Consider the following 17,391-nt stretch of genomic DNA (forward strand, 5'->3'; position numbering starts at 1 on the left):
TTGGTGGAAAGTGGAGATTGTATCCAGTCCAGTATTTGGAGTGTCCCTTTCCCTTAGGCTTATCTATTTCAACTTACATGACTTTTACCAAGAGTTTGTTTTGTTGTGTTGCAGTTGTTCTGATGCTTTAGAAAGAGTAATAATGTTGGCTGAAAAAGAAACCTGGTTTTGAGCTACTTGTACTGGTGGCATTGGAAAGTGTAGTGTATGGCTTTCTTAGTTATTAGCATGTAGAAGCTTAGAAAAAAGGAACATTACAGACCCAGAAGAGGTTCTCTGTCCCCAGTCTTGGGAAGGGACGGAAGCAAAAGGGATGACTGAAGACTACTCTTATGGAGCTTCTAATAATACCGAGCTGTCTTAAAAACAGAGCCATTTCTGCAGTGTCTTGCTTGGAATCTGGCTTTGTGTGGTAGTGAGATTCATATCTTGGTTTGATTTTATTATTATTATTTAACTGCTGGAGAATGCTTTTAATGATTTAAGAGACATACTTCCCACATCCCTGAGGGAGGTGCTGAAAGCTTAGAGCACTTCTGTCGTTGTAGTGCCACATTAAGTATTTTGTGCTGTTACCAAAGGAGTAAAGATGTATTGTGTGCTATTGTATTATGTGCTTCCCCTGTGAAACATACAAGCCTAGTAAGCATTGGAAGGAAGTATCTGACTGGAGATAAAGGTGTCATTGAAGTGAGAGGAAGAGAGTGACACTGTTTACATTAATTGATTTGGGCCTTGCGTCTGTTGTGAGGAAAATTAAGGAATAATTTCACTAACAGGGAGACTTTGTAGAAGACTACTGAGCATTTTCCTTGGAGGCCTTATTTGCAAGGGTCCCTTTACCATTAAGAATTCTGCGTGTCTTTTCCTTGTCATTTCATAGTACTGCTTAGTCAGCTGAAAGTTATTTTTATTCTTATTTTGTTGAGACTAGAGGTAATGTGTATCTCATTTGTCCTAATAAATCTAGGGGTTTTTTGAGAATTAAATGCCTCTGTACCCTCATTGAGCACAATGACCTGTACATTTGTAACAGTCCAAATTGATGCTAATTTCATGCATATCCTGAAGAAGTGAGATTTGTGGAAGGAGGTATCCTTGTGTGCTTATGTTCCTCCCTTTCAATAATGTGAATAGTGGTTGGATTTTAATCAAACTTTGAGTAGAGGCTTTCGAAGGTAGTTGTACTCCTCAAGCCTTATGCAGAAGGATCATGCCAGATAGAAACAAGACAATTCTTAGTACTCTACTAGGAGAAAAATTAAAGCATGGATTTCCATACTAGATGGAAGGTACTGCAACTATTTTAACACCTGGAAAACCAACAGTCACACTTGCATCTTGTATGATAACAGGAAATGTAGTTTTAAACCCTAAATTCTAAAAAAAATTAGGTTTAATCATTTCACCTTATCAGAAAAATTGTATTTCTGTTCTGTTGAATAGTGTTATTACTCTTTGAATGATTTGCTTTCTTGACCTAGTTTTTAATTTGCTCTCTGTTTTTGAGGTATCAGTTGCATCACTCAAATAGGATTTTGGTGAATGCTGGGTAATGAGATGAGAAAGATTGTTTTTAAACATCCTGTTTCATTTCTGTAGAGTAGCATAGAGTTTTTTGTTTAGTCAAATCTGATTTTTGTATGATTAGTCAAATCTGATTTTCCTTAAGCAGAAATAGGGGTATACTGAAGGAGTTTGGGAGGATTTTTTCCTTCTTTTTAATACTGGGGGGGGTGGGGGGGTGTTGAATAAACTTACAGAAACTATTAAACTCCATATTGCTGGGTATTATGTGTCCTGCTTATAACATAAAAAAAGATGCACAGCTTGTGAGTTCCCAGTGTTCATATGCATAATACAAAAATAATGATGAATCAATAAAGGAAAATGTTGCATCAGATGCTCACTTGTATAAATCTCTCTACTGAGTTAGGTGTACTGAGTTCTATGATTAATGAGTTTTGCTGTGAATTGATGGATTTCTTTCTAGGCAAGCATATATTCCAGTATTGCTTGCCTGTCATTTGTGGATATATATTTAAACTTCATTGAGAAACAGTACACATTTTTTTGAATGACCACAGGACAAGATTTATACTTGCTCCATTTTTTGAATGGTAAAAGGCAAATAGATACTTCCAAAATTAGTCTTAATACTTCTGAATAAGCTAGTCAATTATTTTTTTTAAGATACAGAGAGAGAAGTGGTTATTCAAAGCAAAACTGGATACAGTACTGTAGATTTTATTATAGTTCTGTCTGCAGCAGAAATATTAGATAACTTGTTTGTATCCAGTTTTCCAACGTGATGGAAGTGTGTACACCATTCTTTCCAATGGTCACCTTTTTTTTTAATTCAACCCTATTTCTGCATGTATAGGTGGTTGCTGAACATCCAGATGCTTCAAGTGAGGAGATTGAAGAACTGCTCGAATCGCAGTGGAACATGCTTAGTGAAAAACAGAAAGCTCGCTATAACACAAAGTTTGCCATAGTGACCTCTCCCAAATCTGAAGAAGACTCTGGTAAACGTAAAACTGTGCTAGTGTACTCTAACTAAATTTGATATACATAGTGGCGTTAAACTAAGCACATATTTGAGACCCTGTAGGGAAAGCAGCTTTCACTGTTTTCCAGTTTTAATTCTTGGTGTTTGTGCCAATAGCAAAGGAATGCCAATGGTTACAATAAACGCAACCCATGAAGTCTACATTTCTTGCTCATTGTTCTGAAAAGTTGTTCTATGTAAACTTTCTGCTGTTTAGACATTGCTGATTTCTCATTCTTCTTCTGCCCATAAGCAGCTGCCATTGCATCCACTGCTTGTTACAAGTGGATGGTGGGAAGATGAAGTGTTACTGCTAGTAAAATTTGAGATGTTTTGTAGAACAGTTAGAAATGGTTTTAAAAATTTAATCAGTGCCACACCTTTTCTTCATATATACCTGAAGTGTATTATTTCACATCATCAGCAACTCAGGAAGAACTATTCCAAACTTTATCCTGAACCCTTCACCCATTTGGCATTTTATTGTGCTACTCAAAGATTTTAGGACTTTGTGCAAGTTTGTGAATACTTTATTTTTTTTCTCCTTTTATTTTTTGTTGCTGTTTCCTGGTGTTTGTTTTTGATGAACAGTCTTGATTGTTTTCTAAAATATTTGAGGGGGTTTGGAGTCACTTGTTTGAGAAAGGAGAAAGAAGAAGATAGTTTGCCATTTGCATGAACTTTATCAAATTTAACTAGCTATCATTTTTCAAATTTAAATAGTTTTACAGCACTGTAAGAAGACTTACTATGGAAGTATTAGAAGCCAACAGGTGCTGCTTTGGGCAATGACAAGAATGAGAGGGAGTGTTTGAAAGTTTGTGAGACTTGGAAAAACTTGTATAAAAATGGCAGTCAGTTTTGTTAACTATCTGTGTGTGTGTGTGAAATAACATCATTTTGTGGAAAATTGAAAAGTTTTTAAATTTAAATTTTAAGTGTTAAATATTTGGATATCAGTTTAAAAAAAAAACACATTCTGTATCTCTCAAGGTTCATCATTGAAGAATATTGGAGAGGCCAAACGTAAAGTGTTTCAAGACTCACCTAAAAGGAGATCAAGATCCAGAAGTAATTGAAATTTGTGTTGTGTGCAAATAGCTCATCATTATAAGTAGCTATTGAGTGTATTTTTTTAATGTAATTGCCCACGTATCATAATCTCTTTATTTTATCTCAGATGTTGTCTTCCTTGACGTTAGAACTTTAATGGATCCCGAATTAAATATCTTAACACTGTAGTGCTGAATTTTGTTCACCTTCCTCAGTGTCATATTGCAAGAAATGTAATTGAAATTGTACCTGTACCAGGTGTTTCTAGTACATATATTGTGTACATTTATAGTTATCTGCAGATGAAAATATGTCAGTTCACTTGTTCCCCATCTTAAATCCTCTTATCTTAAACTTGGAAGAATGTTGTGGGATTTCTTTTGCTGGCTTTTTGTAAGTAGCAGGTTCTCCTGGAGCCATTTCAGTCTGCTTTGTGGATTCGGTTTGATCATAGAATATGTCCTAGATTGTTTAGATAAGAACATTAATTTGAAAATGATCCCTGTTTTCAAGTTGCTATATTTTTAATATTTACAGATATTTGTTCCCACTGGAATAGAATGCTTGTAGCTGTAGGGCAATTTTCAGTTTACATATTTGTGTCCCTGGAGCTTGCAATTTTCATAGGAATAATACTCTGTAGCTTCATAAACTAGAGAGTACTGGAGAGTGTAATTATGTTGTCATTTCATCTTGATGAAACAGACCACTTCCCAAACCTTCATCTTTCTTTTTGAGGTGCAGACAATAGTGGAACCTGTGGCAGGGGTATGTAGATTACTCACTGACCTTTTGTATTTAGCACCTGCTTGAACTTTACAGTGAACAACCATCTAAATACATGAATAACTTTCTGGTCTAAAATGGCCAGCGTGGTTCTGTTCATAGGATTCTGGTTCATAAAGGCAAGGGATCTTATGGTCTCATGTAAAATACAGTCAGCTTGTTACAGTCTGGAATTGCCATACCAGAAAGAGAATTAATCTGTACAATTGGTGATGTCTTTTTCAGAGGCCCCTTAATAGATGTCACCAGTATCTTCATCTGTATTGTTTGGAGAACTTAAAGTAGGCTTAAGGAGGAGAGTTAGAAAGTAATTCTAGTGGTAAGACACAGTTACAAAGTGGCAGGAGAGTTAAAAGCTGTATAGATAACCACATGCAGCCTGATGATATGAAATAAATGCTGGGCAGTAACATTCAGATCTTAAACTAGTGCTTGTATAGGTAGCCTCATCTTTGTAAAATAACTTTAGTTTTAAGCAGTTGATTTGCATTTGTTCTAGAGTAAGTCTTCAGCACCAGAAACCAGTCCCTAAAAAGAGGTCATCAAACTGTGTTAATGTTTAACCATGTTTTAAAAATAATGACTAAAAGAAAAGTACCTTAAGTAACTAGATCAGTTCAAATAATTTCAAAGTGGGTTTTAGATTATTTTTCATGTGAGTTTCCCCCATCCCCCCATCCCAAGGTAATTTACATGGAAATAAAAGAAACCAAAAAAAGAGGACAAAGGAGCCTACAGAAGATTTTGAAGTTCAGGAAGCACCTAGGAAAAGACTCAGGATGGATAAGCAGAATAATCGGAAGGTAATTATATTGTTGGTTTGTTGGGGTTGATTTATAGCAGCACCAGTCACATTGCTGTAGTTAAGTTTGTCAGCATTTCCATTTTCAGGATTAAAAAAGAAATGTCCATATATCATACTCTTGTCAATATTCAGAGATACATGTGACCTTACCACTATGGGATTTTTTCCTTTGGTTTGGAGGATGGAGGTATGACAAGTCCCACTTGCTACTTAAACTGTTTCCCAAAGGAGTGTGCAGAGGGAGGCATGACCTCTCTGTGTTATGCTCTGTAGTTCTTTTTATTTCCTCCTGATTTGGAGTTAGTTTTACCAGGATGTAAAAGAAATAACCTTTAGTCAATAGTTACTTTAGACAGAAGTCAGAAGAGAGGAAAGGAAGTAAAGCAAAACAGGAAAACTACTTTTCATGAACTGGAAGGCTACAGGACATTTTAGAGTGGCATGCTGACCCTTTTCTTGGGTTAGGAGACTGCAGTAAATTTATATTTATACAGTAAAAGTATATTTATCACACAAATCATAGGCTCCTTTTCTGGTTAGTTTAGTTGTGAGAATGAGAATTTTCCTCACATAGGTCACTATGTCTGTGGACAGCAGAAATCTTGTGGAGACTGAGGCACAGTTTTAGAGCATGTGAATTTCATGCTCTAATGTATGTAGAGCATGTGAATTTCATGGGTTTTACTTGTGTGGAAAGCTTAGCTCACACATGTGTTCAGGTATGTTATTGCAGTATCATACTGTAGTGTGAGTACCATAGACTTAAGCTCAGAACTCCAGTGGTACTGCAATGAAATGAAACAACCTCATAGAAGGAAAAGCGGTAGACTTATTTTTTTAATTGAATTGTGGAGGTCTTATTTGTAGGTGTCAGGTGTCATTTATTTGATGGGCTGGTTATTTTGCTACTTCTGTTGATATTGTAGATATTAAGACAACTTGTTTTAGAGTTTAATATATATAAAAAAAATACAATTTCAAAATAGGCTTAATGAGCCAGTCAGCAAGGGACAGATAATTCTTAATGCTGTTACCTTTGCAAAAAGAAGGGCCAAACCTGGTTTTTGCACTACTTGCTGGAATGGGTTAGTCATTGCATATTAATGCGTCTTTCTAGGAGTAGTTTTTCAAACCTTTTTAAACTTGTCTAATAATACTCTATAATACACTAGATACATGGAATAATGAGGTTTACTTAATATAATTAATTCCTCCTGTAAAGTCCTTGTTTTGACAGTTCTAAAGGTACTTTCCTGTCCCACCAGCATTTGGACACTACAATTAGCCTACATTCTCAGAAGCAGGATGAAAGGTGGTTGCAGTATAGTTCATGCATGGGAGGTTCTGGTATCTTTGGTGCTGTGACACACATGTGAATATACCAGCAGGAAAATAAATAACCAAATGAGGTGAATGATTCCCATAATATTGATAGCACTAATGGCACTGGCTTTATAATGTGCATTTTAAAAACATTCTCTCTCTAGTCAGTTTATCAGAAGTGCTTACAAGAGGTTTGATGTATCTAAATATTAGGTAGTTTGGAAACTCTAAATGCATGTAGCAGGGTTTGTGCTCCACAGAAAGGTCAGATATGGTTTGCAGTTTGTTTTAGAAATTCTGTCTTAGTCTTTTTCCTGTCTTCACAATCCCAAGGCACTTCCAGCTGTATGTGCTGCTGCTTGGTAGAACGTTTCAGTGAAAGACAGTGAAAACATCTATGTAATGATTCAAAAAAGCAATCACTAACCATACACCTCCTTTCTGCTATTCCCAGTTTACCTGCAGGCTTTAATTGCAATCATTTTGGATAGGAGGAGCTTTAATTTCATGACATTTTACTTCTTGCACAAGAGTTGTGGGTTATACTCTCCCTTTGTCCTTAATTCTTATTATATACAATAACAAAATCAATGTTTACATATAAAGTAACCAAGCTATAAGTACCCATATGGAAGTTTTGAAAAACCAGTTTGTTCATTGTTGCTTTGGTGATGTATATAAAATGCACATTAACAAAACGGGGGTTCTGTAAAGTGTGCTTTAAATTTAAGAATGAACTATCCTGTACATTTTTACAGAATCACAGAATCCTTAGGATTGGAAGGGGCCTCTGGAAATCATCCAGTCCAATCCCCCTGCCAAGACAGGGTCATCTAGAGCAGGTTACACAGGAATGTGTCCAGGTGGGTTTGGAATGTCTCCAGAGATGGAGACTCCACGACCTCTGTGGGCAGCTCTTCCAATGCTCTGCCACCCCGAAGTAAAGAAATCTTCCTCACGTTGAGGTGGAACTTTGTGTGTTTTAGTTTATGGCAAGACATTACTCAATGTCTTGTCATTGCACACCATGGAGAAGAGTCTGGCACCATCCTCTTGAGACTCTCTTTTCTTTGATTTTTACCCAGAAGTGTAACAGTAATCTTAGAAAATGGATACTGAGAGCCTCTGGTGGCATTGGTGGTAGGACAGCTTAGGATGCTTAGAGCTCAGTAAAAGCACAGCGTGGCACATCTGCAGCCATTCCTGTGTTTTTTACAAAGGAAATCAGTTCTCTGATTTGAGGTGTTCACCTGCACATCTTTCTTCAGGAAAACTTGTCAGATGAGGACTGAAAAAACATGTAAAGCATTGGAAATGTGCATAAAGCTTTCTGTTCAGTAGAGTTGTGCTTATTAATCAGGTGAGCATGTGTCAGGGTTAAGTGTTCTAGGCTACAGTTTTAGTAATTCGAATGAATTTGTAACATGGAAAAAAATAATGGCATGTGTAAGGAACAGAGTCTTAATTTTGACCAAGATTTGACAAAAACTTACCCAGTTTTTGGCCTAAACTTTTGGTCAGGAATTCTCAATATGGGGCAAATTTAGGTGCTGTTTATTCTCCCTTGAAAATAGTGATTTTATTTTGGAAATGCTGAAACAATCTTAACCATAGTAATTTAAAAAATGGCACTGCTATAAGTTGTGGAGTTGGGAGCAAGCCTCTCTGAGACTTAGAGTTCTGCACAGGGTTTAGTCTCAAATTTTTATACTAATTCTGCAATTCACCTTTGATAATTAAAGGTTTTAATTTGACCAGTTTGTACAAAGAGTAGTAAGGATAATTTACAAGTTTGGTGTTCATTTAGCATTTCCACTTTTGATATGCTGAATTTGGGATGGATAAGTGGGATGCTGAAGTACTGTGTTCCTTAATATTTCTCACTTGTTTTTGGGTTTGTACCCTGTGCTGTAAATGAGTTTTAAAAATCACTTAAGTGGGGCTAGTTTAACTACAGTACCATTCAAATATTTGTAAAGACACTTTCTTTTTAATAACATAAATCCAGAACTAATTGCCAGTTGTATCCAACCACTCATAAATTAGGAGTTTTTTTATTTTTTCATATTTTTTTTTGTGACAGAGGGAGACAAGCAATGACAAAACAGCAAAAACAAACTCTTCTAAGGTCACAGAAACCTCCTCTTCACAAAAGAACCAGTCAGGTAATGTGGTCAGAATAAGTTTTAATGTAACTTTTTCAATTAAATAATTTTAAAATGCCCAGGTTATCTGAGGCAGCCAGCTAAATTCTGCTGACTCAGTGAGCAGTTGCAGGCACTGTGCCACAGCTGGGGGGGAGCCCTGTTCCTTCACTGCCCTCCTGGAGCTCAATCCTGGACTGAAATTGTGCCTTGCTGATTGAGAGCAGCAGTTCACAAGTTCCCCGTGTGATGGCACCAGATTAAAGCTGGAGATCTCGGCGAGCAGGGAACAAACCCTGCTGCTCCCCACTGTTTGCCCACTGCACTGGCCCAGTAAAACAGGTGCAGTGGCTGTCAGTGTCATCAGGTACTTTGGGGTTTTAGTCCTTTGAAATGGTGCTTGATGGGAGGCAGTGTGGAGCACGAGAGGGAATTCCGTAGAACCTTGGATCAAAACGCCAAAGTCAGGCTTGTTAATGATGCTCAAGTTTAAGGTAACTGCTATCAGAGCATGTCTCTTCAGGTGTTACAATGATTTGCCAAAGAGAAGCGAGCTTCAGCAAGTCCTGCACGGTGTAGAAGTGGTGATGTGCCATAGCTAATGTGTGGTACTTGGCTCCTGTATATAAATTTTCTCTTAACGGAGTGTTAGTGGTACTCAGATTGTGATGAGCTCATTTAGGCCTAACTGTTACCTCTGCTTTAAAGAGGTCTTAAGTCACAAGATACTTTGATTTTAATAGAAATGAGATGATAAAAAATTGGCAAAACATTTTTTAGCACGTGTTTGATTAATGGAAACCTTTAATTTTAAAATCAAGCCAGAACACATGGCTTCAGAAGCTTTGTGTTTGCTCAGTCAGTCCTATATAAGTGCCCAGAAGACATACCTAAATAATTCCTTCCTGTATCTGAAGGAATATTTTAAATGGCTTCAGGGAGATAACATTTTAAAGTTCCAAACTTCACTTTGTAAACCAAAATTATTTTACAGCAACGAAAAATCTGTCTGATGCATGTAAACCTCTGAAGAAGCGAAATCGGGCTTCAGCAGCAGAATCTTCAACTCTTGCTTTTAGCAAGAGTTCATCTCCTTCAGCTTCCTTAACTGAGAATGAGGTAAAAAAAAAGTGGTGTTTGCACACAGCCATTTAATTACAGAAATTATCAGGTGTGAATCTTGTTTTTAAAGAAAAGCAAAAATCAAAGGCGAATTCTCTAACGTTGGTGCTCTAGACAAGTTACAGTTTTGGCCTCTGTGAAACCTGTTAAAGTGTGCATTGCAAATCATTTATTGTAACACGAACGTCTGATTTGGGGACTTCGAGATATTATTGTGGTTTTTAATGTATTTACCAACAACGTTTTAGAATTGTAACCTTCTATTAGAGGCAAAGTAAAATGCCAGTGTGTTCTGTATTTTCTTCTACAGATTTTTATGTAAGTGTACTACATTAGTTACATTATGTAACTCAATATTGTCATGTTGCCATAGCTTTTATATCGAAGCAAATTGCCTAATCCTCTGTTTGATCTAGAACTGGACAGTCTTCTCAGCAGAGTCCCTTTTAACTCAAATTAGTTTTCAGGCTGTTTTAGTGCTATTTCTCTGTGATGCAAATAGCTCAAACCCCAATAGAGTTAAACAGACAGTGAAGGATGTATCTTTTTTGATACTTGCTAATCATAGTCTTAGCTCTGCATATTTGGAACTGTAATTCTTCTCAGTTGACATACAATAAATGAAATGTATGTATCAGAAATGTATTCATACAATCCATTAAGCCATTCCCCAAGTCATCTACACTGTTAAAACCAATCAGCCAAAGAGTGGCAGCATGAGGGTGAAGTATGCATGCTGTTTTGCAGATGGGTTTGGATCTGTAGTTGGTAGGATTTAGTAAAATATCCACAGACAAACAGCTTCACCCAGTTTGTGTTACAAAAACTGTAGAGAAAATACTTGCCTGCTAACAAGGGAACAGGGCTTCCAGCTCTCCTAGAGACTTTCATCTCCCCTAACAAATGCATGAGGTGCTATAATGAATGCAGTTTAAATATCTAGGCAATGTTCAGTAAACAGTTTACCTTTGGGTAGGGAAAAAAGATTGCATGTTAATGGCTGTATATCTTAACTGTAACTGGAAAAACATTTTAATTAAAAAAAAACCTCAATAAATGCTCCCTCCTGTACCCCAGTTAAACAAGTAAAGCAGGTCCCACAGGAAATAATGTCCATAGCAGCAGCCAAGTAAAGTAATACTTTGTTTTCTGTATTGAGAAACTCCCATCTTTTAGCATACCAGCTTCTTCTGGATATGCCTTGCTGATGGGGCATGCTGTGTAATGGTCTATTTGGGACCCGGTATTCAACCAACTAGTTTAAGGAAAAATCTGGAGGGTTTTGACTCAAAATAAGCATCTCTAAATATCGTGCACTCAGGAGAAAGATTCTTCTCTTGAGATTATGATTATAAAATTAATTATCCAGAAGTCTTTCTTAACAAAAGACACTTTTTTGTAGGATTTTGGGTTGTAACATAAAATGCTTCACATTTAAGAAAGGATATGGTTATATCTTACATATGGTTGAGATGGAAATTCTAAAACTTAGCACTAATTTACTCAGCTACTGCTAAACAGTAAATGATCTGAGAAAAATTAACTTCATATACTGCTCACAGAACACAGATACAGAAACTAGAAAGTGAATTAATTGTTTTCAATGGGTTAAGATATAGAAAAAAAGTCCCAAACGTCATAACAGAAAACACACCTTGTTAAATAATTTTGGGAGACTGGGTGCAGGGGAAAGTAGATTAATGGACTGAATCCTTGTATTGGTTAAAGCTATGTTGACCTGAACTTGGGCCAACTAAGGATTATGCCCAGTTTGTTTCCTATATTAGATATACTTTTGCCTTTAAATAAAACAAAAATATCAGGCATGTGTTTCAGAAATTAATACTGACCTCCTCTGCAAAACAAGGAAAGACAGAAATTCTATATTGTGTGGGTGGCTCTTAAAAACTTTTTCGCCTTTTGTATTTTTTATTAGCACTTGTCTAAACAGCTGAATATGTGTGTGTCCTGAGGGCATTCATCTGGAGAGAAACTTTCCAGTATTAAGGGAAAGTTTTTTAAAAATAAACACTGTCAGGTAATGATGAAAGCCTTGCACAGCTAATTGAGTAGGATGTAATTCTTCTCAACTTGAAATACATTTATTGATTAACTTTCACATTCCTGTGTTCACTATAATACTTCTAAGTGTTGGTTTAGGTGCTCTCTTAACAAATATAGGAAAAACTCTCTGTATTCTACAAGCACATACATCTTCACAAGGTGTATATATGAGGATTCTGTTCTTTTTTTTCTCCCTCTCCTTTTTCTTTCTCCCATACTCTTTGTGAACAGTTTGTTCCAGAATAGAACCTGGATGTGACTGTTACTTGTCAAGAACTGTTGTTAGTTACACACCCCTTTAATGTCTGTCCTTTAAAACCAGGTTCTAGGAAAGATGTGCTCAGTTCTTTCTTGTTTGAAAGATGCATCTTATTTGACGTTTTAAAAAATATTTTGAATGCTTTTTGTTGTTATTAGGGGATAGTTATTAAATGGGGTTTATTCAAAATACTATAAAATCGAGCAAGGCCAAGTTTTCAATAGATAAATTACTTTGGGAGGGAGATGAGAGTGGGAGTGTGGACTTGTTCAAACAGATTTATAGATGTGACATATTAGAGGTTAAAGGTTCACTCCCTTCAAAAAATTGGGCTTTGAAGTTGTTTTAAGATGGGTGTACAGAAGCAGTAAAGTGTTTATACAGGAATAAATGAATTTCATACCTGCATTTAATTTTGAAACAAAATAATTTTACTTCTAGGCACTTGACACAAGCCGCTTATGTGAAATATGATTTTGCTGAAATATAATTATTATTGAGCAATGGGTAGGGCCAGATGAGAAAAAGATATTCAACACTTTGGAGTCTGCAAAAGCTCGGAGTAGTTTTTTGCTGGCTATGTAAGACTTGGTGTAAGCATCCAAAAGCACATATTTGTGAGAAGAGATGCAGGTATTTTAATTTCTTTTTTTACCTTGGCCCTCCACCCCGCAGTAAAGTAGTAGGTGCCAGTAAGAGTGTAATCAGTATTTTTTTAATAAATAAAAAAGACTTTACCATTACTGCTGGATTATTGGCACACTTGGTGTGTTTGCATGAAGCATATCTGCTTTAGCTTTTCAATCAATTTTTGTGATTATTGTCTGGCTTCATTAAACTGGATGAATTTGCTGACAGCAGATAAGTGTCAAAGTATCATGCAGATCATAGGTACTACTTACAAACTTTATCAAAGAAACTGTAATCTTTTCCTAAGAGAGGACAAAATAAAGCATATGTAATAATCTCTAAGTTAGCCAGTCTGTCATTCATCACAGCCTCAAGTCTGAGCTGACCAGCAGATGGCACCTTAAAGAAGCCTGGGAAAGATTTGAAGAGGTGCTTTTATTTTAATTTCATAACATCTTCCTTAGAGGAATTCTTTCTTCCTTCTGTAACACACCCAGTGTCAAAACAAGCTCAGTTCCTCGTTATAGCTACAAATTCTTGTGTTTCCAAGGCCTAACAATGCAAATTATAATAATTCAAGCCTTAATGCACTTTTTCTGCATATTAAACCATGGGTTTTTCTCATTACTGATTTGAGACAGATTTCATTTATCTGCATTTTTAATGGGCATTAGCATGTATACACAGAGGAGAAAACACATACAGCTCTTAAAAGGTAAGGTGTTTGCTTGAGGAGACAGTCATGAAACATGCACAGCTTGCAACTCAAAAAGTACATTAGCTCCATTTATCAACCCTGGAGTCTAGTATGAGTCTAGTCCTGGAGTATGCAACTAAAAACTCTTACTGAAGGTGAAAATAACTGACTTTTTGATCCTAAGAACAGGAAGGAAGAAGGGAATTCATGTTATTTTAAACAAACTACTGACCTAAAGAAAAAGCGGTTGCAGTTGACCTTGCAGGTTGTTAAACAAAATCACTGTGCTTCTAGCATTTTATTCAAGCTTCCTGCAAATATAATTCTGTCTTCTAAACATTGCTTAAGAATAAGTTGGTATATAGTGTAGCCTTACATCCTGTGACTTAGCAGACAGTTGTTTCCTGTGTTTGTTTCTGTATGCCTGTGAATTTTTTTTACCATTTGAAAGCACCAATAAGCAGTCAAGGGTACATTTTTATGGAACACTGCAAGTAGTTGGACTTGTTCCTTGCTTGGACCTCTGCTAAAGCCTGTAACATTTTACATGACCTTCATCACCCACCAGACCATACAGTTTTGTTACAGTGGTTCTATTTTCACGTGGAAAAAAGTTCTAAGCTTCACTTTTGTTCTTTGACGGCACATTCTGTGTAGAAAACTAAGTTTCTTATGTACTTATTCTCCTCTTGTATGTTACTTAGGCTTCAGAGTGCAGAGAATCTGTTAACTGAATGTTACATGATGTAGGTTTTTATTCCGCATCCCCTACCAAAGTATCATGAGTATCTGTAGGCAATTTTATACTGTTTTAAAATGTTCTCATAGTTTGAATTAACTTTCCAGGCAAATTCAGAAATGCATAATATCCTTATCTGAAACGTCTAACTCCTGCTAATAATAAAAATGAAACTTGTCCCAGGCTGTCTTTTTTTTTTTTGCTATTATAGTACTGTGTACACTTGTGGCACCGCATACTTAAAGGATTTATCTAGTCTAGCAGTATGGGCCAAAATATCACTCTTCATTCAGTTCAGGAATTCTTATATGAAATAAAGGAAATGTTAACTGTAACTCAATTGGCTCTGTCAGTTTTTCTGTCTCTGTGTGGGTGCACGATAGCACACATTGTCTTTTGAATACAGCCTGACCTGTTTGTATGTTGCTGACTGACTTACTCTTACATAAGTTGTTCTTAGAGTAAAAAAAAAAACAACAAAAACCCAACCCTCTAGCTGCTCAGGTTTTTTTAATAAGAAAAAGATACGCAATTGGGTTTTATCTGTTGGAAAGCCAAAGAGTTTATCAGAACATGCATGCTCCAAGCTTTCTAGAGAGAGCTCTTGGCCAGCCCAGCCCACTTCCTTCTGGGTGACTGTGGTCTAGAAATCACCGACTCTGAAGTCTTGTCAGGAAGTCTGAGATTGTAGCAGTGTCCTGAGTGGTAATGAAAGTGAAACTTAGTGGGCAACAGCATTCAGAACTCATGAAGATGTGCCTATTTAATTGCCTGTGAAAAGATGCTGTGTATCTTTTGCATACGATATGTTCATATCATATAATCGTAATATATATATAATGGCAGGTGACCTGAGAGAGGATGTTGCTTAAGACATCCCTGTAAAAGGTGCAGGTTGTTTCTTGTGGGCCCTCTGTTTTGTGGATCCTGCTGCTCCTGCAGTGGGGGAGGCTTGCCTGCCAAACAAGCAGGAGGAAATAATTTCCTGCCATGCTTTGTTTTCATTTTATATACCCCTAGCTTTCAGATAAGTGTACATAGTGGGGTGTGTTTCCTTTTGATGTCCTACAGCCTTTATTATAAAGCGTGATGATCAAGTAAACCAATGGGGAGTGGGAGGGTTTGCCTTCTTTGGCTCTTGAAAAATTTGCCCTTTAGATGTTTTTATTACTCCTTAAACAGAACATGACAGAAGAACATCGTTGTCTTGAATAACTAAGGCCAAAGCTTGTATTCTTAAGGCTTAAGAAGGCTGTTACACAAGCATATGTGAGTAATACAAGAAATGCTTTTATTAGACTGAATGAATTGATGAAGTGCGTTTTCTGAAGAAGAAATTTTTTGAACAAAAATTTCACTTTGGTAGCTGGAAAAGTCTAAAGAGGTGTGTGACTGATGGAATAGCAACTGTTGGAGCCTTTTCGAAAGCGGGGACCATAGATGCTCAAATGTTAACAACTTCTATAGTCTAAATTTTCAAATTTATTTTAAACCTTCAAACATGGCAGGAAAACCTTGTCTGAATTAGATCTAGGAGAGGGGGAGTCCTGGGGAAGCTGATGAGCACAGAAGTGTCAATGTTGTTCAGTCTGCAATTGCCAACACCCGGTGCATAGTATTTGGGATTTGATTCTGCTCCACAAGACAAAAGTTTTTGTTTTAACAAATCCTGATGCTGATCCTTTAGGACAGCCTTTAGCCATGACCCCCTCCCCACTTCTAGGATAACACTGAACCAGCAAGGATGCTTCCTTAGATTAGCTGTTTAAAATGAATACTTAATCCTAAATCTAAAACAAAAGACACATTAAATAGCCAAGTCACCAGCTGATCAAGCAGAATGTTTGCATGTTTTTGTTCTTACTGTCCTAACTTAAATTCTCATGCTCCTAATTGCATGACTACAGACACTTTATTTTTGGACCTAGAATTTCTGAACCTTTTTTTTCTTGAAATTACAGAGCAGTGGTTTTGTTGGCTCTGGTATTTACTCTGATTTTGGAGCTGTCTGAAAGGAAGGAGAAAATTTTAAGTGGAGAAAAAAATTTTTTTCTTTAAGTGGATGGAGCAAATGTCTACATCAGTATTTGACTTTATCTGCTTCTTTGAACCCCACAGGATGATTTGAATTTTTAAATTCCAGTCTATCCTTTTGCAGATTCACAGCTTATTTCATGTATCAGTATGATTGGATGCCAGCTGAGAATGTGTCACTACTTTTATTCTTTTTTTTTTTTTTAATAAGTGACATTTCAGACATTTCAACCACCCAGATGTGGAAGGAACAATACCATTTGCAAAGCTCACCCACGTGGTTCTAGAAATATGCAAGCTGAGTGTACATACCAGCTCGCATTTAACTCTTTTGTAAAAAGACAGAGGGAATGAAGAATTGTCTTACATTTCTGCTGAGGTGTGTGGCTGAGACTGGAATCAGGTACCTGGTTGTAAAAAATGCTTTAAAAATTGTAATAGATCTGGATTCAGTATGTAGATGTACTGTGAGAAATGTCTCCCTGTGTTAGTGCTTATTCTTTCACCTTTAATTGGTGGTGCAATGAGCTGTGCAGTTAACTCAGACTCAGTGTTGCAGCTGCAGGACTCGTGTTACAGCTGGAGGAAGTCTGGCAGGAGGAAAACATTGAGAAGAGATTTTGTACACAAAATCTGTGTACTGAGTCTTCTGTCAAATTGACTTCCTGCCCACCTGCCTTTAATCATTTTAGAGTGCTTCAGACAAAATTAAGACTATAAACAAGTAAACTCAGAAAATGCACATAGCTGATACAGCTTAATTCCTTTCAATGTTCTTGTGTGTTTTCTTATTGTAACTGTTGTATAGAGTTGCACACATTTCTTTATCTAAACCTCTTCAGCAACCTCTGTGAAAACCAAACACTTATTTATGCAATATAATCATGCCAAGGAAACTCCATTATTCCACCAACAGTCCTTGCATCCGTATGCACATGTAGGTCCCCTTTACACATAACAGGTAAAAGTAGTCAAAGTAGCAGGAAAAAAAAGTAAATCTCATCCTTATATTTAGCAATTAAACAATTACCCAGTGTTCAGCAAGACTTGCTGATGTAATCTGGCTTCGTACATCAAATATTGCAGTATGCAAAACATTTTCATTCAGTTATGAATTAATGCTGAAGATGGCTTTTACAAGCTTTGTTATATAGTCTTTCTAAAAATAGGCTGATGTTTGTCTG

At 36.6% G+C, this 17,391-nt stretch overlaps 1 protein-coding gene across 6 annotated transcripts in view; it reads left to right on the forward strand.

Moving 5' to 3' along the window:
* NSD2 (nuclear receptor binding SET domain protein 2) overlaps window positions 1–17,391 on the forward strand; it is a 74,534-nt gene that overhangs the window by 36,491 nt on the left and 20,652 nt on the right. For 4 of the 6 annotated variants that reach the window (XM_088056789.1, XM_088056792.1, XM_088056793.1 and 1 more), the window contains 6 exons: window positions 2,384–2,528; window positions 3,545–3,622; window positions 5,075–5,193; window positions 7,277–7,381; window positions 8,602–8,683; window positions 9,657–9,781. In XM_088056789.1, the coding sequence (XP_087912915.1) occupies window positions 2,384–2,528; window positions 3,545–3,622; window positions 5,075–5,193; window positions 7,277–7,381; window positions 8,602–8,683; window positions 9,657–9,781 (654 nt within the window). The remainder of the gene's footprint in view (window positions 1–2,383; window positions 2,529–3,544; window positions 3,623–5,074; window positions 5,194–7,276; window positions 7,382–8,601; window positions 8,684–9,656; window positions 9,782–17,391) is intronic. The other 2 variants (XM_088056790.1, XM_088056791.1) reach the window with 2 other exon arrangements.

This window comes from Pseudopodoces humilis, chromosome 6 (assembly GCF_049639895.1).
Source record: "Pseudopodoces humilis isolate 2021_Gansu_Grassland_sample_001 chromosome 6, ASM4963989v1, whole genome shotgun sequence".
Classification (NCBI taxonomy): Eukaryota; Metazoa; Chordata; class Aves; order Passeriformes; family Paridae; genus Pseudopodoces; species Pseudopodoces humilis.